This window comes from Ochotona curzoniae, unplaced genomic scaffold, assembly GCF_017591425.1.
Source record: "Ochotona curzoniae isolate NIBS_2020 unplaced genomic scaffold, NIBS_Ocur_1.0 contig_3498, whole genome shotgun sequence".
NCBI classification, from domain to species: Eukaryota; Metazoa; Chordata; class Mammalia; order Lagomorpha; family Ochotonidae; genus Ochotona; species Ochotona curzoniae.
The window spans coordinates 34033858-34058635 of record NW_024465885.1 but is presented as its reverse complement, the minus strand read 5'-3'; the positions used below and the strand labels follow the sequence as shown (position 1 = coordinate 34058635).

General features: G+C 35.7%; 1 protein-coding gene across 2 annotated transcripts in view; it reads right to left on the bottom strand.

Moving 5' to 3' along the window:
* The window catches only part of NCAM2 (neural cell adhesion molecule 2), a 459908-nt gene that overhangs the window by 161959 nt on the left and 273171 nt on the right, over positions 1 to 24778 (bottom strand). For both annotated transcript variants that reach the window (XM_040980862.1, XM_040980863.1), the window contains one exon: positions 18562 to 18699. In XM_040980862.1, the coding sequence (XP_040836796.1) occupies positions 18562 to 18699 (138 nt within the window). The remainder of the gene's footprint in view (positions 1 to 18561; positions 18700 to 24778) is intronic.

Genomic DNA, 24778 nt, shown 5'->3' with positions numbered 1-24778 from the left:
GACACTCATCTGTCATACCTGGAACCTGATGAGGGCCTGGTTGCACTGCTATATAACCACTCCCCTCCTGAGCACCCTTAGACCCCATGCTGGGAAGGGAGCCAGCTCACCCGTTCTACTGCACTGTTCACTGGAGCTCTTAGCCTTTCTGTTACCGGCTTGCTCTCTTGTTTCCCTCTGACTTAAGTCTTTTGGCTCACTCTCCCTGAATATGAGCCACATTTGTCTGTATTCCTCAGCTAGCTGTAATGGTTCAGGTGTGTAAAATTCTGTTTAAGTAAGAGACAAGAACCTAGACAATAAAAAATCGGCTTAAACTTAGACCACAGTATCTGGAGTGACAAAAGAATAGACCTCTCTGGAAAAAAAAAAAAAGAAAGTAAAATGTGTTCAATAAAATCCTCCCTTAGTAATGAACACACACACACACACACACACACACACACACACACACACACACAAATACATTTTATTCTCAGAGAAAAGACAAATGGCTGAATTTCTGCCACAAGCCTTTATTTAAAAATATGGCTCACAGCACTCCTTTAAGAAGAAAAGAACAGAAATTCTATCAAAAGAAATATAAAACCTGAGTGCTAAAGGAAAAAAAAAGGAAAATACCTGATAAATATGATGGGCTATTCCTTTTGCATTGTTAGAAGTGCTTAGTGATCAAAATAAAATACAACAACATTGTGTGCAAGATGTTTGAGTGCCTCTGGTGTAATATAGATGGAATTGATGACAGAAAAAGAAGATAACATGGTCTATTTAGAGCTACAGTTTTGCATTTCAACTGAAGTGTGGAAGCACAGGCTTTTACATAAACAGGCACACAGAATAATAATAGTAAAGTAAACACAAACCAAGCATGAAAGCAGGACCATTCAAAAGCCTACTAGATAAAGTAAAATAGGAAAGGCACTGCTTACACACTGAACAAGAGGGCAACCAAGTGGAAGGGTAAAATAAACTTTTGAAACAAGCAATTATAGAAAAATTTACAAAATGGCAGAGATTGAATCTGATGAATAGAAGAAAGTTTTCAAAACAGGTAAAATATAACCCATTTAATGCAGTCTTAAAATATGATTACAAAACTATAAGTTATATAAAAGGAACCAGTGCAGTTGGGGTAGTGTGCAAAGAACTAGTCAAAACCAATAAAATAGATATCTACTAGATTGACTAATCAAAAAAAAAAAAAAGAAAAGAAAATGTAACAACAGATATATCTGATATGGATAGAATAGACAGGAACTATAGCAGCTACCTATAACCCAATAAATCAGAAGACCTAGAAGAAATTAACAGATTTCTGGACACATATAATTTACCAAAATCAAATTATGAGATGATTAAAAATGTAAATGGAGCTATAACAAAGACAGAGATTGAATCAGTAATTAAAGCCACCCCAACAAAGAAAAAGCCTTGGATAGATGGTTGCATTGCTGAATTCTCACAAAAGTTTCAAGATTTTTCCCAATCCTCCACAAATTATTCAAAAGATTGCAGTAAGGAAGGAAATCTTTGCACACTCTTTCTATGAAGTCACCATCACCCTAATACCAAAACCAGAGACACACAGACCCCATGGGATTTATCCTTGGCATACAGGGATGGTTTAACATATGCAAATCAATAATTGTGATGTACTACATCAACAAAATGAAGAATAAACATCATCTAATCATGTCAATGGATGCAAATAATGCATTTGATATAACCAAAGCCACTTCATGCTAAAATGCTTAAGCAAAATGATCATAGAAGGAATATTGCACAGCACAATCAATGCATTCTATGAAAATCTCAATGTGAGCATTATACTAAATGAGCAAAGATTTGAGGTTTTCCAATTAAGATTTGGAACTGGACAGATGTCCACTTTCTTCACTGTTATTCAACATAAAACTGTAAACCCTTGCTACAACTAATAAGCAAGAAAAGGAAATTATGGAAATTCAAATTAGAAATGAGAAAGTTACATTATCCCTTTTGTAGACAACTTGATTCTGCACATATGAGAACCAAAAGACTCAGAAAAGAGACCTTATAAGTCTTATGAGAGTTTATCAAGGTAATTGCATAGAAAATTGATGAATATAAATTGATGGCTTTCATATGCACAAAGAACTCCATGACTGAGAAAGAACTTATAAGAACTATCCATTAAAAAAAAAAAATGGAGAAGAATCTTAAATACCTTGGAATAAGCCTAACCAAAGACATATGATGAAAATTAGAAAACACTTAAAAATAAATAAAATAATACATTAAAAATGGAGAAATTTACCATGTTCCTGGATTTGTAGAATCAACATCACCAAATTGTCCAAATCACAGAAAGTAATGCACAGATTCAACTCGATCCCAATTAAAATCCCAACAACATTCTTCTCAGAAATAGAAAAAGATGATACGAAAATTCATCTGTAAACACAAGAGACCACAAATAGCCAAAGCTATCTTGAAAACTAAAATCAAGCTGAAGGAATCACAATTCCAGACCTCAAGATTTACTGTAGTCCAGTAGTCATCAAAATAGAGTGGTACTGGTGTAGGAACAGAGAGAATCAATTAACCAAAATAGAAACCTGAAAAGTAAGCCCACACATTTATAGTCAACTCATCTTCAATAAGTGAATTGAAAATAACTTGGGAAAAAAGTTTGGTCTCTTCAACAAATGCTGTTGGTACAACTGAATATCAGATTGTAGAAGTAAGAAACATGACCCCAATCTATCATCTTACACAAAAAAAAAACAGCTTAAAATGAATCAAGGACCTTAATATGCACCAAGAAACCATCATATTATTAGAGGAAAATACAAAAAGCACTCTATACAACATACTCATAAGCACAGTCATTAAAGTACAGGCAGTCAAAGCCAAAATAAACGAATGGAATTCCATCCATAGGGTCTCCACCACAGATTGCTCTAGTACCCCATTGCTGGATGGGTTGAGCCTGCTGTCTTCCATTGAACCTCCTGGCATGCAAAAAACAAACAGAAGGACAAGGGTTCTGTCTAAGCAGTTCGGTTTATTTGGGAAATTCAGTTTCTTATCAAGCTTAACAAATAGCCTTAGGCCAGGAAACCCAGGAATTCCACAACGGGAGAACTGGTAGCCAATTATTAGGGGCAGGAAGGACTGCAAAAGCCACCTCCCAAAGGTCAGGGGCAGGAGGGACAGGTGAGCAAAATGGCCCTGGCCAGTCTTTCTTTGAAACACTTGCCCCTGCCTGGGTTCACGCCTAGGGCTCTGTCCTTGGCCGCAATCTTGCTCATCAGGTATAACCTAGTGACCTTGAGTGTAAGTTGCCATCTTGTTAACTTAGTGACCTCTTTGTCCTTGAGCCCCACACCCATCAAAATAAGACCCTTAGGTATAGTGAAGGAAATCAACAAAGGGAAGAGGAAACCAACAGAATGGGAGAAGATCTTTGCATACAACATAAAAGAAAGTTGACTAATATCCAGAATTTAAAGAGATTAAGAAACTAAACTGGTAATGGAACAGAGTAGATGAGGCATGACTGAGCAAACCTTAGCCCACAAGTAAAACTAGAAACCAGGAGGGAGCAGAGGTCGTGCCGAGCTAGGCTCTTGTACCTGCTGGTCTGTGGGAGCCAGGGACGCTAAGCCACAGTGTCTAAGGCAGCGTTCGGGACTGGAGAGGGGCTGTGCCAAGCTGAGTCAGAGCATCCATTGGCAGGCAAGTGATCTATGGTTGGGAACAGACCCGGTTGGGGAGCAAAGGGGACAACCCTAGCTGGGCTGAGGTTCCTTCCAAGAGGCACGTGGCCTGGAAGAGGGGCTGCGTTCTGATCTGGAAAGAGTTGTAGTCTCCCTTGGCACAAGTGTGGACTGGGATTGGATGCACCAAACCGGGCCAGACCCCGACTCCCCCTGGTGTTCTGGAGGACCAGGGCAGATGTGGGATGGACTAGGCAGGGTCTCAAACCCCTACTGAGCCATGTGTGAGCCATACGTGGGTATGGACAAACCATGGCTGGGCTGGAACATCCAACAGCAAGAACCAGATTGGGTGGAAGGCCAGTCAGGAAAAGCCACAGTTTCTATGACAGGAGGTGGACTGAGTAGGGTTGGCTCATGGACCCACTGGTAAGAATGAAACCTGGCATTGGGAGAGGTTCTGATGGAGGAGCCTGGGCAACTCCTCTGGCAGGACACAGACCCAGCAGGTAAACCTAAGAAACATGATAGGAAACAGCCCAGAAAAGGCCATGGAAAGCTACCCACTGGCATACAATTGGCAGACGTGGGGGAAAGACCAGCCTGAATCTGTCCACGTCATCCACTGGCAAATCCAGGCACCAGTGTGGGTCGACCCAGGGTCGGTCGCAACAAACACTAGTGAACATTATGGAATGCCGAGGTGAGGTTGCCTGTACCGGAAGGGACCACAGCGCCCAACCAGCCTGAGAACAAGAAAGGAAGGGGGCAGAACCGGCAGGGGAATAAGGGAGGGTTCCTTTGCAGGACAGCTACTTCCACAGGAGAGCATGGGCTGGGATGGGGGCAGACCAGACTAGGCAGAGCTACCACACCTGTGTGCCTCATGTGGACTAAATCAGGGAAAAGCCAGGCTTGGCGGATTATTCCTACTGGTGCAAACAAAATTAAAGTGGGCGAGGTTTTTTTGGGCTTAGACACAGCATCAGCTGGAATCTGGGAGTGGGAAAGGCCTGGGAGGGAAATATTGAGCTCATCCCTCTTGGGTTACCACTTCCACAGGAGGACATAAAACTAAGATAGCGGCTGGGGTGGAATGGGGTGTGGGATAGACTGGATTACTGCTACACTTACTGGCAAACCAGCGTAGGGGGTGGGCCTGGTGGGGGTTATTGTGGGTTGCTCCAACTAGGCTGCAGCTCCCGCTGGTTTACGTGAGGGCCAAGTATGTGTGGGGCAGAACCAGGCTGGACTGCGACACCCATTGGTTCCAGTGGAAGTCGGGAGTGAAAACAGAACCAACCCAGCAATTACAACCACCAGCTGATTGGAGCAATGGACGGTGCCAGGCCCTGTACTTGTTAGCACATACAAGAAGTTTCTTTGGAGATCTCCCTAATCTAAATGCTGGACTCAGAACCCTAACGAAGAAAAGAGAGAAGACAGAACAGGTCAACCAACCATCTAAGCTATGATGGACTATGTCAATCAGTGGATTTTTCAAAGCCCTCATAGTGCTTGGAGTGGCAAGATTGACAGCAATTCATAACTGTTGCAATATCAAAACCACTTGAGCAAGAACCTCAGAGCATGCCCTACATCCGGGACCTGGGAGGGTGGGAAATTGGGTGGGCCTTCTCCCTTAAATACCCCCCTTTAAACATGAAGGTAACAATATGGAAAACATACTAGTGTTATCCACTTTCCTGTAGCCCTTGAACCTTCTTACCCTAATTAACTATGTAAAGAATGTCAAAATAAAATTTCATAAAAATTTTAAAAAAAAGAAACTAAACGGCAGTAAAACAAACAATTAAGAAATGGGTGAATTAAATGAGCAGAAATTTTTCATAAGAATAAAGGGCTAAAGGGCCCGGAGCGGTGGCGCAAGTGGTTAAAGGTCCTCGCCTAGCACGCCCGGGATCCCATATGGGCGCCGGTTCTAATCCCGGCAGCCCTGCTTCCCTTCCAGCTCCCTGCCCGTGGCCTGGGAAAGCAGTCGAGGACGGCCCAAAGCTTTGGGAACCTGCACCCGCGTGGGAGACCCGGAAGAGGCTCCTGGCTTCGGATTGGCATAGTATCGGCCCGTTGCGCTCACTTGGGGAGTGAATCATCGGATGGAAGATCTTTCTCTCTGTCTCTCCTCTCTCTGTATATCCGCCTTTCCAATGAAAAAATAATAAAAATAAATCTTTGAAAAAAAAAAAAAGAATAAAGGGCTAAAATGTTCAAGTTCCCTAGCTATTATTAATTTGCAAACACACACACACACACACACACACACACACACACACACACACACACACACGGGGCTGGCATGAAAGCTCAATTGGCTAAACCTCTGCCAGCAATACCAACATCACATATCGGCCCCAGTTCATGTCCTGGACACTCCTCTTGCAATCCAGCTTCCTGCTAGTGGTCCAAGAAATCAGCAAAAGAAGGCAAAAATCCTTGGGAAACTGTAGTGATGTGGGAGACTCAGAAGAATTTCCTGGCTCCTGGCTTGTACCTATTGGATTCTGATTTCAGATTGGTCAAGCTCCGGTATTGTGCTATCTGGGGAATGAACCAGCAGATTCAACATTTTTTCTTATGATTCTCATTCACTCTAAAATTTATCAATCCAAAAACAATAAATAATTAAAACACGTAGGCACATGCACATGTGCACATGTGTGCACACACACACACACTGAGGTTTCACCTAGCTCCATTGAGATCGGCTTACATTCAGAAATCTGCTCATACTGGCATGCATGTGAAGAGAAAGTTACCTTACTCCACTGCTGGAGGGTGTAGTGCCTAGGTTAGTGCATCCACTACGGAAGTCAGTATGGAGAATGCTAAGAAAAGAGAGAATCAATCTACACTATGACCAGTAATCCCACTTCTGGGAATCAATCCAAAGGATATGAAATCTGCATATAAGAAAGTGACCTGTAATCCTATATTTACAGCAATACAATTTACTATAGCAAATACATGGAAACAACCCAGATGCCCATCTAAAGGAGTAGGTAAATAAACTGTGGTACATGTTCTCTATGAAACACTTCATTCAGCCTTTTAAAAAAATGAAATTCTGTCATATACAACAAAAACTTTTTTTTAATTTGAGGAAAGATAAAATAATAAAAAAAAAGCTATTCAACAACCCATCAATATAAAACTATAAATATTAAACTGGGAAAAGTAGGTATCAAAACAAACAAAAAGAATATATATACATATAAATAAATAAATGGAATATACAGCAGAAAATCTATATAAAATCATAATGAAACATGTAATGGGAAAAATGATCTGTTTACAAAGAATATATTAGAATGCCTCATACAGATTCCTTGCTCAAAAAAGGCTTCAAAATATATGAAGGAAAATTGACCAAGAAAAATCCAAATGGACATGCTTAAAATTACTCTTTGTGAATTTAAAGCTTTAGAAATTACAAGAAGAAAAGGAATAGAAATGCAAATTTCATAGAAGGAAGAAAAGAGCACAAAGGAGACAACAATGAAATAGAAAGCAATCAAAAACTAAAGATTTTTTAATGAAGTTCCTTAAAGCACTAGGAGTTTTCAGAAGATACAGTGAAAGACAGGTAATAACACCAACTTCAGAATTGCAAATCTGAATTTTACTATAGATTATACTGAGTGTAAAATTCTAATTAAAATCACAGCAGGAGTTTTAAAGACAAATGCAGATTGAATTTGAATGGAAGACAAATATATTTTAATTTTCAATTATTTTTATAAGAATAAGTAGTTGGAAAAATATGCTAAAAATGCTATGACTATTTGGACAGTGTGCAGTTGTTAGGGATAAATGTAATTAAAACAGAAAATAGAATCCAAACTTGAAAGAGTAAATGATAGTTCCTTTAAACATTAAGCTTCTGATAGGGTATTCAGAAAGTTTCTCCCCAGGAACTGAGGCAAACTATGACGCAAACTACTCTGACCAAATTTAACAATGCTCAAAGTCATGGACTTAAAAAGATGATACTGTCTCTATCGAGCTTGTACAAAATCCCAGAGAAGATTTGAAAGATTTGAAAATACACAATATTTAAAGAGGTACTATTAATAACATATGGCCTTCAATGTCAAATTACTATGAAAATGACACGGAACATACAAAATAATGAGAAAAAATGACAAACAATCCAAATTTATCTAGAATGATAGAATGGCAGAATGAGTTGATCACAGCTAACTGTGTTGTGGAATAACATATAAAGTCACTCCCTCCATCCCCAGCAGGCCACACTGCTATCTGTTTGTATCTCAGCTGTTCCACTTCCAAACCAGCTCTGTGGTTATGGTCTTGGGATCTCACAGGAAGGCAACCCAGATACTTGGGATGTTATTACCCACATAGAAACCCAAATGAAGCTCCTGGTTCCAGGCTTCCACCTGGCCCAGTGAAGGTCAACAGAGCCACTTGGGAAGTTAGCCAGCAAATGCAATTTCTGTCTCAAGCTCTGTTTCACCACCCCCCTTCTGTATTTTTGTCTTTCAAACTACATAAATATATTTTGTAAAAAATAGTATTAATATTAAATTTTCTGACTGCATTCTAAATGTTCATGAATTATGTGAAAAGAATCTGTTACAGATTTTTACAAATACTTCAAAAATCAAATGTATACTGATTAAAACCTGTCATGCACACAGTGAATGTATAATAGGTAGGACTAATTGTATATTATGTTTTACTACTAAAATTTTAGGGAAATAGAACATTTAAAAACCAAAACTGTTTTTAAAAGTAATAGTAACAATGAAATAAATTTTTGAAAAGATTGATTATTTTCAAATAGTTTAAATTTATCTGGGAGTAACAAATGAACAGTGAGATATAGAGAAAGATTTGGAAATCTAATGGCTAGAACATTTCTAAACATAATCAAAAATAATACCACAGCAATCAACCATACCCACGTTCTTGAATGATGGGAAAATCTCAGCAAAGTGATAACTAAATAACTTTAAAGAAATAATAAAGGGAAAATATTCAATATTCCCAGGTGTCTGCATGGATAGAACACTTTAAACAGAACAATAAAGATAATAGCAAACTCGCCAACTGGAATAATTTAGGCAAAACAAACAAACAAAACCCAACTTTTTCAATATTAAAAGTTTAAAATATGAGAGTTTCTTAAATGTGGAATTCTATTCCCAGTAAGAAAAAGCAGTGTTGCTTATATGTAGGATTCAAGCCATTTTTCGCACATATAGAATATGATTTTCTTCACCAACAGAAGATTGGTATAAAATGCAAAAAAATTCAAAATATGTTAGCATCTATATGAGCAGTGATAGCAGATGGAAACCTGAAATATGCAAAACAATCAAGGTCCTTGGAAATAGTGACAACTTTGTTTTAATTTTGCTGATGTCATAAATTATCTTTACTGACTAATATAATGGAAAGTATCAAAATACATATTGTGAGGTTGTGCTGGATAGAATGTCTTTACCCTCAAGATCTCAATAAGTTGAATTTATATGTATGTTTAAAGTTATAAGTATTATAATAAAGAGGAAATAACACTTAGGTTCCACCAATCTCATGAGCCTTTTAAAACCTCGGGAAAAGATAAAAATAGAAACAGTAGGAGGTATGGAGATGCCACAAAAGGAAGGAGCAAAAAGTAATCCAGGGGATGCCGGCACAGTGGCATGGCCCACTAACCCTCTATTTCTTACTTCTCTCACTGTGACTGATTTTCAAGTAAAATAAATAAAGGCTTTGTTTGCTTGTTTGTTTTTTACAGCAATCCAGGAATGGGAAAGATGTATATATAGTTAATGATACTCACTTGTAATGATCCATGTGTAAGGACCAAAAAAATTCTATTAAATAATAAGATACCCAACAGTTAGGTGACATCTGGTAAAGAAATAAAACTTGGTGCAATAACATTAAAAGATTAATTTTTGCCAAATCTGAACGATATCAGAATGCATTCTGCCACAAAATCTCCAGGAATGAATATAGTCTTGATAAAATTTCATTGTGGTTTACAATGGCCTAAACAAATTCCAGTAGAGGCCAAACATATCTGACTTAACCTAGCCTATAAATTAAGGAATATGTGTTGTTTCAAGCAACCGAGTGAATGGTAATTTGTTATAACAGAAAAAAAAAATTGAAATAAGATTTATAGCTTATGTATATAAAATGTCTCTCGATGTCAACAGAAGAACTATAGATATTTTTATATTATACTTGACAAATATATCATTACTTGGAAAAGAAGGAAAATAAGGCACAAAAACTATATGTAAAGTAAAACCTAAGAGACTTATGAAAAATACTAAGAAGTCGTTAGGGAAATATAAACACAAGAATAGCACAAAGAATTGGTAAGTCGATAGAAATCACTAGCAATTCTTTGTGACTTTCAGTATTGAATGCTTTCTCATGTGCTCACTGCCAGTTGCATTTCTTCTTTTCATAGTCACTTTTCAGTTCCTTGGCCTGTTTCATAAATGTAGTATTTATCTTATTCTTTACATTATTACCAGTGTTGAGTGTTTTGTATTTCATAATATATCATTTGATAGATAGATAGATACATTTATTTATTTATATTCTGGGCGTTTTTTAATACTTTATAAAGTGTACAATTTGCAAATTTTTTTTTTCATCTCTTGTCTCTTGACTTAACTAAATGTTACTTAAGCTGTGCAGAAGTACCTGACTTAGAAGGAGATAGTGAGAAAATGTTGAAAAATCAAAATGAAAACATGTAGGGCATGAATGTTAGCTTTTGCAACATAATGAAGTGTCTAAAATTCCAGAAAAGTTCATTGATATATAAGGAGAAAGAATAGGAGAGCTAATATGCTCTAAATGCAAAAGGAAAAAAAAAAACGTGAATTGCCTGGCAAAGCTTGTTTATTCTGTGTATCTGCATTGAAACACATTGTAGTGCACCTCATAAAATTATTATTTTTTGTAATACATAAGTTTAGAGCCAAAAAACAAATAAGAAGAAGGTAGACTTAACCCCAGTCTCTCTGACAATAAGGGCATTCAATGTAAACTGTAAGAACCTACCACTTCAAAAGAGCAGAGATTATCAGATATAAAAATAAAATAAGGAAGATGCACTATGGAATTTAAACATAAATGACATTTAGATAATCAGCAGAAAGAAAGAAAATATTACACCATGTAATCACCAAGGAAAATATTCTTGAGTTAGCTATTCTGATATCCATAAAGCTAGTTTTCAGAACCACGTATATTACCAGGAAAAAAAAAATGCCACCATTAAGAGAGAAATCTAAAGTTTCATGATTCAAAAATACACCAAGAATAACCTAATAAAATTCTTTCCCAATAACAAATAGAATAAATTTTTTAAAACAATACAGAAAACTTGCCTAGACAACTGACCTAAAATAACTGATGCTTATAACTGCAGCAAACATAGAGAGTGCACACACACACACACACACACACACACACACACACACACATTTTATTGGTTCACAGAGAATATAAGAAAAAGCTACAAATCATGGTGTGTTCTGAGACCCTATCAGTGATAGAATGCTATCTGGAAAATCCTTAGTACATCTGAATACTAAATCACATCATTCTAAATCTCCTACAAGGCAAACATTGAATAAACAGAAACATTACAAAATCTTTTAGCCAAACTTAAAAATATATGCTATAGATTGAAAGCTATGTAACACAGTTCAAGCTTTTACAGAGAGAATTATCGTGAACTGATACAGGTATTTGAAGAGAACATTTATTTCAGACATTTGGCACAACATTACAACGTCATTTGGGATTCCCACAGCCCATATAGCAGTGCTGGGCAGGGGGTCCCTGCCTCGCTACTAATTCCAGCTTCTTGCTAATAGGTAACTTGGCAGGCAGCAAGTAATGACTCACATAACTGGGTCCCGGCCATCCACATATGAGATTGTGTATGGATTAAGTTCCAGACTCCTTGTCATTTGAAGAGTGAAGCAGTAAATAGGAGGTCTCTGTCACACCAGATAAAATAACACTTACCAATTAACCTTCCAAAAGTAGAAAAATAAAATTAAATTAAATATTATATTTATACAAATTAAATATTATAATTATATCAAAAAACAACAATATGAAAGTAACTCAGTAGGGTATAGGAGGAGCAGAGTTGTGGTGCAATGGTTTATATTTCTTCTTGGGTTGCATGAATCTCACATGGCAGACCCAGATGAAATTTCTCTGTCTTACATTTGAATTGGTCCAGCTCTGTTTTCATGGGTATTTAAGAGAGTGAATCAAGTGCTTTGGCATAACATGCTAAGTCTATGCCTAAGGTGCTGGCACAGCATGTAGGTGCAGGTTGGATTCCTTCCAAGGACATGCCAATCCAGTTCCCTGCTGTTTGCCTGGAGGACAGTAGAGGGAGGATGACCAAAGCAATTGGGACCTTGTACCCACCTTGGAGAACTGGAGGAAGCTCCTGGTTTCTGGTTCCTGGCTCCTAACTGCGGACTAGCCCAGACTGAATCATTCAGGTCATTTGGGGAGTGAGCCAGAGCATGAACTATCTCTTTCTCTTTCTCTCTCCCTCTCTCTCTCTCCCTCTGTTTCTCCCTCTCCCTCTCCCTCTCTCTGTTGGAGGCAAATGCCAACAAAAATTTTTACAAAAGTAAGTAAACATCCAAATAAGTAAAAAAGTAAATATGCTCAAAAGGATTATGGAGTAGTACCATAATACTTAAATGATTAATAGGATTAAAAGATATTCCACACATAAGTGGATAATTTCAATTAGTATTAAAAATATCCTATTAAGGTGACTACAGAGATAGTTTGGGTTATTGATCATACATAAAAGCTTTACCAGTACTTGGCGTTCAGGAGGTGGGCAAATGTTGTATTGCAGGGATAAATCATCACTTAAGAAATCTGGACCCCTTATGGTATACATTTTTGCCACATCTACACTTTTGATCCAGCTTACTACTAATGCATCCTGGGGGCAGTGGCTCAATCACATGGGTTGCAATCATCCATGAAAGAGACACAGATGCTGTTTCTGTATCCTTGTTTCAGGTTGAACCAGACCTCGCTGTTGTGGGCATTTAAACAGGGGACCAGTGGATAGAAGATTCTTCCTTCTCTGTGTCAGTTTCAATGCATAATTGGGAAGTTGTACTAAAAACAAATTCCAACAGTACTCACTTGAATGGCATTTGATTTTGGATCAAGAAAAAGAAACAAAAGCATGGAATCAGAAATTCCCCTATCAAATTCTAAGCTATCACTGAAATTTCTGCACTGAGTTAGCTAAACAATTAGCAAAACCAGGAATAATTATTTAATGGCCCCTGTAGATGACTCATTGAGGTGCATCAGTCAGATCTTCATGTCAGATCCTGAAAATGCTGCACCACTTTGTGTGGCAATTGAGCCCCTGGGAATCCTAAAAAAGCAGATACATAAGCAACCTCTGACTGTACATGATTATCAAGTACTGACAGACAGGAGGGAGGAGCAAAGTGCCAACAGAAAGTGTGCTGCACTGATAGAGGACCGATCTTTGGATATGTGTGTATATACAAACTGAAGTCAGTGTTTGGGACAGTGGCATTCTGAAAAGGTTTTAAAATAAAAATAAAACACAATCTATCAATCTAACTCTCTATGTAATGTCTATAATAGCATTTCTATAATTATAACATTCCTAAAATAAACTTTACATAAGAATTACAGATAAGAGAAACATATGCATTTTTCATATATTCAGACTGCATGTCTTTGAAAAATACTATAACCATCAGGAAAGATCATCCACCATACTAGGAAATACTTTCATTTGAATGAATTTTTTTTAACTAACCATTGGACAAATGACATATATCACTATTACCATCAGAGATTCCTTCATAATTTTTGTTCATTAAATTGATTTAAGCAGTTGTCTGTCTAGTTGATTCAATTATACTACCGGTATATAAGCAGGTAGTCCATTATTTTTTAACACTGTGTTTTATAATATGTCACATTGCATGCAACTTTAAGTTGAACTTCAAGCAACATTAAATAAGAAGATTCTCATTTTTCACGTATCGCAGGTGGAAAAGTTATTGTTGTCATTTCTGTCCGCAATAAATAGTTAAAAGTATGTAGAAATGTAAGCATCGTTGTTTAAGAATCGCTCAGATAACAAAGTACACCATACATTCAACAACCACTTGCACAAAAATCTCTGGACGTTATCATCTGCTTATTTTAATGTTTAGCGGAGTACAAAAGTTAAAATTTCCCAAAAATTGAACTAGTAAGTGTTTTTCATCCAATTTCAATTGCTGCTATTTGCACTAACCTAAACTTGAAGTCACAGTTACCAATGCACTCTTCACAAATTCACAAAAAGATTCAAAAATAAGGAATCATTACAATTTACAAGACAGATTTATAAAAAATAAACTATTACTGACTACATTTTTATTTTGTGAAATATCTTCAGATATGTCTGCCATTTATCTTTATGAATATTTCTGAGAAGTTATAGAGAGCATTTACTCCATCAAAAACTAGGATGCAGAATGTAAATGGATTGCAGCAAGCAGGAAGACACTGATACTCCTTCCAAAGAATGTATATGTGTGTGTGTATCTATATATGTATCTAAGAGAACATAATAAAAACGCTCTGATATTCAAGTTAAATCATCCTTGAAGATATTCTTAACTCCAACAATTTCCCCTAATATTTAAATTTTAATGTTTCGTTTTTAATAATTGAATCTAGCTACATGTGATAATGATGTTTTGCATTTTGTATTTCTATTCTTTAATGGGCATATGTGCACAGTGATATGTTCACTTGTTGCAATCTGAATATTACATAGGTTAGTCACACTGTATTTCCACCATAATGTGTCTTGTAAGCTCAAAGTGACAAATTTAGGGGCCAGTGTTACGATTTAGGCAATAAGCCATGGACTACAACACCTATAGGGTAATAGTGTCCTGGTTGCTATATTTCTGATTCAGCTCCTTGCTAAAATCAGTGGAAGATGGACCAAGTGTCTGGGACCTTCTACCTGTATCAGAAATTTCTGGATGAAACTCTGGGCTCCAAAGCAGTCTCAGTGGTCATCTGGGAAGCTTAAACCAGAGACTCAATCCCTCTCTCTCCTTCTCTCCCTTTTTCTTCCTTTTTATCCCTATCTTTGTTGCTCTGACTTTTCAAATGTGTAAATATCTTTTTCAAATCCAAATTCATCAGGCATAGTTCAGCTCACACTACAGCAGCTGCTGTTGCTGGAATTCACAATTTTACAAACATAAAATCCACATTAGAAGATTTGAAATTAAATTTCATTTCTTTTAATTCTCATGATAGTGAAGGGCCTGGTGACATTGCTTCAAATATGACCTGATTATATACTTTGTTCAGTTCTTTCTCTATTAATACCAGTCCTATTGCTCTCTGTACTTATATCCTTTTATCTATATATTTTAGCTATTTTTAATCTGTTATTAATATATTCCCTCTTTACATATTCCAGATAGCACTTTTTCTAAATATAAAGAAATACACTACACTCAACAATACTATATCCCCTTCTTAATGTAAAATAGTTAGTAATTAATCATCATATCTGCATTTAATCTATGGCTATGTAGTCAATGAACCGATTCAATAAGGATGCTATTAAAGCTGATATTTTAAGTTGTTATAATAAAACTATAATGCCATGAAGGAGAATGATGGTTTGTTAGATTTGTCAGCATTCTGAGCAAAACACACTATGAAACCTGCAGTCTATACTTTAAAACGTATGGAGGTAATATTATCTATTTCATATTTGTGTTTGGTGTCTGCACCTACAGATCAGCCTTGAATCTGCCCTTCCTAGAGTTTCCAGGATAAAGAAACCCCTATCTGAGTCTCCTGTGTCCACCTGCAGAAGGAACAAAGTGGTGTAAAGTATCATGCAATATTTCTTGAAGTTTTATTTCAGCCATAATACATACCATGATTGCTTCTATTGTGATGGCCAGAACAAGTCTCCTGATCAACTGAATAAAAATACATTATGTCCATGTGGAGTACTGTATTTCACATGACAATGGGAAGGGGGTAGTTTTATTTGCTTTGTTTTTAAGATTAGTTATTTATTTTCATTTAGAATTATCAACACAGGGGAAAAAAAAAGAGAGAATAAAAGGAGAGAGAGAGAAAATCACTCATGTTCTATCTATTGGTTCATTCCCCAAAAGGTAGAAGGGCCAAGTTGATCAGGTCAAAGCTAGGATCCAGCAGCTTTATTCAAGTCTCTCACATGGGTGGCGGTGGCCCAAATGCAGAACATCTTTACTGCATTCCCAAGTACTTTATCAAGGAGATGCATTAGAACTGGAACAGCCACGAACAAACTGTTGCCCATACAGAGTAAGAGTGGCACAAGTGATGGCTTAATGTGGTATACTATGATACCTTCCCCAGGAATAGATACTTTTGAAAAAAACAATATATGCCATTAAGAAATGCAGTAAAAACATGAAAAGGAATTAATAAATTTTAAAACTAGATAACAATTATTGTCATTGGTAACTCAGAGGACCCTAGGGAGTGCATGTTAGAAGAGTATGAAGGCGAATTGAAGAAGACACCAATGAGAAAATCACCAAGCTTGATAATTAGGGGCAATTAGAATGTCATAATACAACTGTCAAACTTTGTAACTAAAAATACTGTGAAAAAAGTACTTTTACGGTATTGTTATTTTTTGTACTCTACAGCCTTTCACTGAAACATCTTCAAGAGGTTTTCAAAGAGAGGCATAAAAGAAGAAAACTATCAGAGAAACTCGATTTAAAAGGAGCTAGTAAGCAGGGCAAGAGTCAATAAATCTAGAGAAGAATAAGTTCCTTTTCATCTTTTTAAATTTTTTCTGGCTAAAGTCAAGGTGAAATGATTGAGAAAAACACAGCTGGCAGGTGGCATTGGTCAATCCATTCCCGCAGCACGGCCCACCCGCATCATTCAGAAAAGGAAAAAACTGACGGTTGATTTTCAGAATATTGCTATTCTGTAGAAAAGAGGTCAGTAAAATTTTAAAGTCTGAAAATTCTGACTGTAAAAGAAAAATATGACTAATTGGCATTGTTCAAACAAAGAATACTAGGTTAGAATCCGTGGTTGAAAATGTTCAAAGTGGGAGGAGGGCTATTTTCCTTTGAGGAAAGTCAGTCTGACAAAACAGGATGATATCTCCCTGGCACAGAGAAATGCACCCAAGTACCCTCTTCTTCATGAACAGCAAAAGATGTAAGAGTGCAAGTACAGAGCTAAACGTGCCAATAGGAATGCAGACCTGTGGACTTGAAGTTCAAATATTATCAGGAGGACGCACACTTGCATGTGAATGACCTTGCCATCAACATTAATGTAATCATAAGTACACAAAGATATGGAATTACAGTGCAAAAATATTTTAGAAAGCTACAAAGGTACTAAAATATAATAAAGTACAAATCACAATATAAGATAAATAGTAAAAGTAATATCTTGAGCTTATTGGATGACATTTGGTTTTTGAAAACAGATTTGACTCACTGTGTTACTGTATATATAAACACATACATGTTTCTTTCTGCATGTATATCTGTATAAAATGGTACTACGAAGGGTTCATGGAAATGAAATATAAAGTTTAATCTGTTTTGTGCAAGCAGCTTTTCCAAGCTTAACATAGCATTTTCACGATATGCATTTTGCTACTAAATTTCTGAATTACCCAAACATACCCAAACACATACATATATTTAATACTAAATGATACCAAATATTTGCATAATTTATTACTTAGAGCTTCTAAAATATGTGTGTATTAATTTATATTTTAATTTCAATATTTAGGGGGAATACTGACAAAAATAATTTCCTATACAGAATTATACTTAAATAAGTCACTGTAATTCTTTTGAAAATCAAATACAGTGCATAGATCATTAAGTTAAAAATTATAATAAATATCCATTGTATGGTTGTTTTGTTTATTCTACATAATACATGTATAAACATAGATATAGATACAGATACAGATATGATATAATACATATAACAACATAAAATAGAGATAAAATAATGCCATATTTAAATTTGGCTTTCTTGCACCAAAATCTTCCTCCTGTATTAATGGATTCAAATCATCTACTGATATCCTTCATAAACACTGGACTCTCCACCTGTCTTAGGTGTCATCTTAACGCCCTTTTTCCCTATCTCTAAAGTGTAGGCCTCCAGGCAGGATAACTAGGGATGGGGTCAACCGCAAGAAGCTTTGTATGTCATGAGAATTGTTTTGACTTTTTTTGGAAGCTAATGGGAAGCAATATTAGAATTGAAAAGCTTGATTGCTTAATCAGGATAAAAGTGAAACTTTGAGATTAATTAAATAGATATTATAGCAATTAAAGAAAAGTTTATAAGACACTGATATTAGATGTTAGTAATAGTGAAAGATGAATGCAGAGTGTATTGGAGTTCCATTACTTCACTATTTTTTATATATTTAAAACTATCCTGAAACAAAAAGATAATAAGTAAAAAAAAAAATGCAAACTTGGCAAAAAAGCAATTTGCACACAGAAATGTGGTGAGGAAGATAGGGTGAAGCAAATCACAGTTGCTGCCCTTGAGACTGAAATGCAATGTAACAGACGCCATAGAAGAGGAAAGTTGATTTATCCAGGAATAGGACAGATTCATTAGGAAAGACCTGAGCATTGAGTTTAAATGTTTCATTTTTAATAAACCCATGGCAAAAATGAAACCATAAAATACATCAAAATGAATCACTGCTTACCATTTACAATAACGATGATATCACGGAAGTCAATTTCTCCCCTAGCCTCCACTCTTCCTTCACACCTGTATATGCCTTCATCACTTTTATTGATGTTGAGAATCTGCAGATTATTGTTTGCTAACACAGCGAACCGATCTGGGAAACAAGCAGATGGGAGGAAATGTTATCAGCAATCAGAGGCTGAGGCCAGTTGCTCTAAATTGCTGAGTTAAAATCTAGCACTTGTCTCACACTATCAAACTTTTCATCAACAAGAAAATTCAAATTTGAAAGTAAAATGTAATTTCATGACTTCAGTTTTGCCACTCAACAATGCCTTGTTACACCTTTTTTCTAAAACACATTCACAATTTTATGTCCACATACAGTGGTTATATTATTATTTCCCCTTTGGTATTTTGAGGCCGGAAATGATGCTCAAAAGAACAATGCACAAAGAATTAATACTGCAGACATGGAAACTTTTCATTGAGAATGTATAGCAACTTAAGTAGGGCAAAGCATTAGAAAATATATTGAACATCCCGGTTTACACAATAATTAATCTTCTAATTTTGTTTAATGGGAGCAATCAAAAATGAAGTAAAATACCATTCAAGTTACATAATTAAATATTATATCCTGGACATACTTAACATGTTTATTTTTAAAGAGGGGAAGGGAAAATAAATGCAATACAATATGTTTTAGGTACTGATTAGACTTGATTAATTTTATATCAAGATACCATTTTGAATATATGCACTTTGGGAAACATGCATGTATATTAGAATAAACTGAGGGTAAGGTGATCTGCTATATTGATCTGAAATCTTAACATTAGCTCTGCCTGATTTTATTTTCCAGGTCTGACTTAGTTCATATTCTTCACATTTTTTTGGCAGTGCTAAACCATTATTCTTCTGAACAAACAGATGATGCCATGCCTTTTCCTATTTTGAAGCATGTTTTGCAGGCAATATCTTAGATTGCACTGATGAATTCATCTACAGATATCGTTGAATTCCATGCGGTATTTGAGATATTGTGTAGATCTTTATTGCATTTGGGCCTTTTGGGGCAAGAGTGATATTATTTTTCAAATTCCCCACCCTCAGGATAAAGTAAATTTTCCAAAGAATTTGAATATTAATATGGGATATTTTTTTTGTTAGAAATAAGGAATCATCAGACTACTGATAGTCATTAACACAGGTAACCAGGGAATTACTTATTGAAGAGAGCAAATACAAATATAAGGATTAAGACAGAATATAAAACTACAGCCACAGCATTCTCAGCTCAAGTGGCATAGATTCCATAACGTTTATTTTTCTGAAACAAGTATGTTTACAAAGAATATTTCCCCTGGTAAATCAAAGACAAACATATAGTTTTGCCATTAAAGAAAAAGCAAACTTTAAAAGGGAGGTACACAATTTGTAAAATAAAAAAATCAGAAACACTCTAAAATATTCTATTTGATTTTGTGATTGAAATTAAAATAAGAAGCATCATGGGTTTTTTTGAAATCTCAAACTTAGAAGAGATGCTCCTACTAGTATCTAGATAATTGTAATATTTTGTTTTCCACACTTTCTTTCCCACACTTAATTTGAAATTTAAAAAAGGCTTATTAATTTAACCAAGAAAGATTTGATAAGAATGAATTAGAAAAATATGGAGGAAATGGTAGGGAGGGAGCAGGGAGGATGGAAAGGAGCAGGAGACTCCATACAAAACTGTTTCATGGAAAATAACTGCAACAATAAAAAAGAAAAGCATATCAAAGTTTTAATACATATAAATCTGTTTCATTTAACTGGAAAATTATAGATTCAAATGGCCATTGAATCCTTTATTTCTACTAATAGAAAAAAGCTATAATAATTTTAGAAAATTAACTTCTAAATTTGAATATATGCTATTAAATATGTTGTTTACTTATGCAACTTTCCAATGTGAAAACATTCTAACCAAAAAAGGTATATAAAACTTCTAATATGTTTGTAAGGTCTAAGAACTATTTTTCCTAATATAAAGCACATTACTTATATGTTTCCAAAAATCTTTTGAAGACAGCAAACCTCAATCAATCATGGGTAACTATGATATGAGAAAAATTTAATGAGTATATGTTATGCTTAACCAATGATATACATATACACACATTCTGATGTAATTATCAATAGGTAAGAAAAAAATTAGGAAGAAAAATCAGACCATTCCAAATATTTGTTTATGCTCCCTTAAAGATATCATTTTTACACATTTTCTTCTGCTATTCATTCAATGGAATTTCTCATTCATGCTTATGGCTTCACTTACTGTCTACATCTTGATTTCTCAGTTTTCATCAGACAAAACATTATTATGAATGTAACAACTATTCCTGTGATGATCTGGTTAATATGCCATAAAAATCTCAATCTCAGCTATCTAAATTTTAGCTCAATATTTCGACCTGAAATTCCTTGTCTGGTTTTCTCAAGTTAACTCCTCATACATCATTTCAATGGCTTTATATGGAACTGGCTACACAAGGCAATTTCCTAACTAATGAAAATCTCTGTACAAGAAACATTCCAGAGGTCACAGTTAAAAAGTCTGTCTCTCTCAGTGTGTTTATTCATGTCCTTATCATTTCTCCCTTGGTCATTAGTCTGAATTTCTTCTCCCTTACAGTTACTCCATTGAGTTATAAACTGTTCCTAATGTCTTCGGGTTTCCACAATCATTCCCTCAACTGATTCACTAATATCCTTCTCTAACACATTTTAGGCCATGACACTGCCTTGATTAAATCCCTATCATTGATGTTCCCTTTGGATTAATCAAACACATTACAAGTAATGTCAGTGCTTCATTTTCCTGTGCAGTTTCCCTTGTTAGTTATCAATTTAAGAATTCTAATTATATATAACTTTTGTATAAGTACGTGCATTGTATGTACTTATACTTTCTTGAAACTCATTCCAGTTTCTTGAATTAAGTGTCTACACTGTATACATGGCATTCCTTTTACAGAAAAGTCTCATTCCAGTTTCTTGAATTCAGTGTCTACACTGTATACATGGCATTCCTTTTACAGAAAAGTCTCCCTTTTCCTTTGCCCAGGTGATCTCTGTCCTTCCTTAAAAGTTATTGCCCCTTTCAGGCATATTTGACACCATCTATTACCCTGCATCCTTTACGTGCCCCTTCTTTACCATCATCAATTAGATTACTCTTTTTTTGTTTGTTTTGATATAAAAACTCATGCTTATATAAAGCATTTTTTTTTATTTTGACTTTTGTGGCACAATTATACAGGGTCTGGGAATCCCACCGCCAACAAAATGTCCTCCTCCTTACTGAATTTCCCCATATTACTACAATATTATAGTTCTTCATAGGAGTCATGATTCCATCAGTCTGTTATTTAATTGTGACAGTGTCACACAGTCCATCATCCCATTGTCTAGATCTATCCAACAGTTTCATTGGGAGTCCATCTTAAATTGGGAAATAGGGATGCATATTGCATTTTATCTTCATATCTGGATATGGTAGTCTCTACTATGCCTTCACTATACATTCCCTTAAATGAGAAGCCATAAAACAAATTCAACAATGGGTTTGATATTAAAACAACCACAATAACAACAACAACAAAAATTGCAGCACCATGGAGTCAATAATGCATACCACTGAATAACCAACGCAAGGGTAATGGAAAAAAAGCACTCAAGGAAGCTGATTTTGAATGTTTTATGTTTTATGTTTTATCTTTCCCTAAGTCATCAGTATTTTGGAGGCAATTAGCACATTTCCCTTGTTAATTATAAAACAACTTCTTGTACACAAGGGGTTGTATACTTGATATATATTGAATGAGCCAGTTACTATAAGCATATTATACAGAACTTTTTTGAATAAAATAGTTGCATCCATAGTTTTAATGAAGACATAGAACTTAAAATGTATATAAAGTATTTACAGTCTGTGAAACACAATTCTCAAACTGGCTATCATTGAACATATTTCTGGAAATGACATTTCCATCATGTGATATAAATCAAGATAAAAATGTTATTTTTGGGACTAGCACAATAGCCTAGTGACTTAAGTCCCTGTTTTTCAGACACTGGGATCTCCCCATATGGGCACCAACTCGTGTCCTGGAAGCCCCGCTTCCCTTCAAGCTCCCTGTTTTTGTGACCTGGGAAAGCAGTCAAGGATGGCCCAAAGTCTTGGTACCCTGCACCCAAGTAAGAGACCTGGAAGAGGTTCTGGGTTCCTGACTTTGGTTCAGCGAAGCTCCAGCCATTGTGGCTGCTTGGGGAGTGAAACAGTGGGTGGAAGATCTTCCTCTCTGTCTCTCCTCATTTCTATATATCTGACATGCCAATAAAAATATTTAAAAAAAAAAAAGGATCTGGCTTTATGCCGAAAAATTTAAAAAGGTGTTCAAAGATTCAAGGTCCTGAGAAACAGGAGACATAATGGATTTCTCTATTTACATCCATCCATCTATCCACCCATCCATCCATTCATCCTACTACATTAGAAAAAATGTGAGCTGTACCAACGAGCTGAACTACACCAACATGATACTGAGATTGAGTCGTCAATCTTTACTTTGAGGCTTTTTGTGCTGGAGATCATTTTAAATATGCATCTTATGTCAAAATGTTCATATATTTAAGCTTCACTAAGACCAAATTGTACTTGTAAATCTTAAAATGAGATAATCTGAAAGTGTAAGACATCATTGCCCAATTGGTATGAAAAGTCTGCCTTTCTCTTAGTATTAAGTTGGGTACACAGAAAACATATCACTCTGGGTAATCTTGTGATTAGTGATACAATTTAAGGTACTTAAACTAAAAAACAAGAGGAAATTGTGAATTGACAAATTAACTTATTATAATGGAAATGAAGTTTTAGTCAACAACTAAAAAGCACTGGATATGCCCAACTCTGAAAAATTCTTGTAAAATTTCAAAAATGAAAATAACAATAATTATGATACATTCTCTCTATACATTCATAAACACACTCTTCTTTCTCCCCTTCATTCATAGAAGTTTCATCTCCCAGAAACACAAAATGTGATCATTCAGAATGGAAAGTACTTTAAAAAGATTCAATTATTTTGTGCTTCTCTGTAATTCAGGTGCATTGAAACTATTCTAAGATAAAAATGCTCTGTTAAGCACAATGGTATAGGGACATAATATAAGCAACTTAAGCTTTTAATTTGAGATGACACATTGTTCTGAAATTTTAGCTCAATCTAAAGCAAAATCATAAAGACAGTTTGAATGAATGTATTTTCTGTATTTTGCCACAACATTTAGAACATATGGAAGTCTCTCATAGACAATCTCAAAATAATAAACAGGATTCCTAGGTTCACAAAATAAGTATCTAGTGCCACAAAAGTATATCATGTTAGAGCCTGCAGAGGGCATTTGGCACCATAGCAGAGGAAAGAGGGCAGAACAAATTAGACAACTACCCCAGCAAAGCATGGACAGCAAATATCTGGGTGCATGGAGACTCGAAGGTGGACTATATAAACCAATGGACCTTGGAAGGATTTCCTCATCATTGGATAAGAGAGATCAGCAGTATTTCAGAGTGGAACCATTGGAGCAGCATGGACCCTGGGATGACACAGAGTGGCTGTTCTCCATCCACAGATATTAGGGTGGTTGGGAAGCTGGGTGTAGCTTCTCCCTTTATCTTCCCCCTTGCCCAGATACAGGAAGAAGAAAGAGAAAATTTGGAAACAGTGGTCTCACCCACTTCTCCCAATCTTCAATCCTTCCCTTCCTAATCAACCACAAAAACATTGCCATTATATACATATATGTGTGTGTATGTATATATACATACCATGTTGAATTCCTATGCATCGGTACTTGCTCTTTCATTTACTGAATGCTATTTGTAGTATACTAATCGTTCTGCGAGAGTACACAAAGGGTAAGCATCTGCAGCTCTCCATTACTCAAAACTCATAAACTTTATAGACTCAACTATCTATGTCACCACTGCTCAATTCTACTTGCAAAGCAGCCATAGAAAAGCTGTAAGTATTGGTTATGGCTGTATTCTTACAACATACTATGAAAAAGCATAGGGGCTGGTTTAACCTGAAGTCCATCTGTAAACCCTGGTTTACAGTTTTAGCTACCTGAAAATAGCTGCTTGACATTTAGAGAAAAAAAAAATACAATTTCCATAA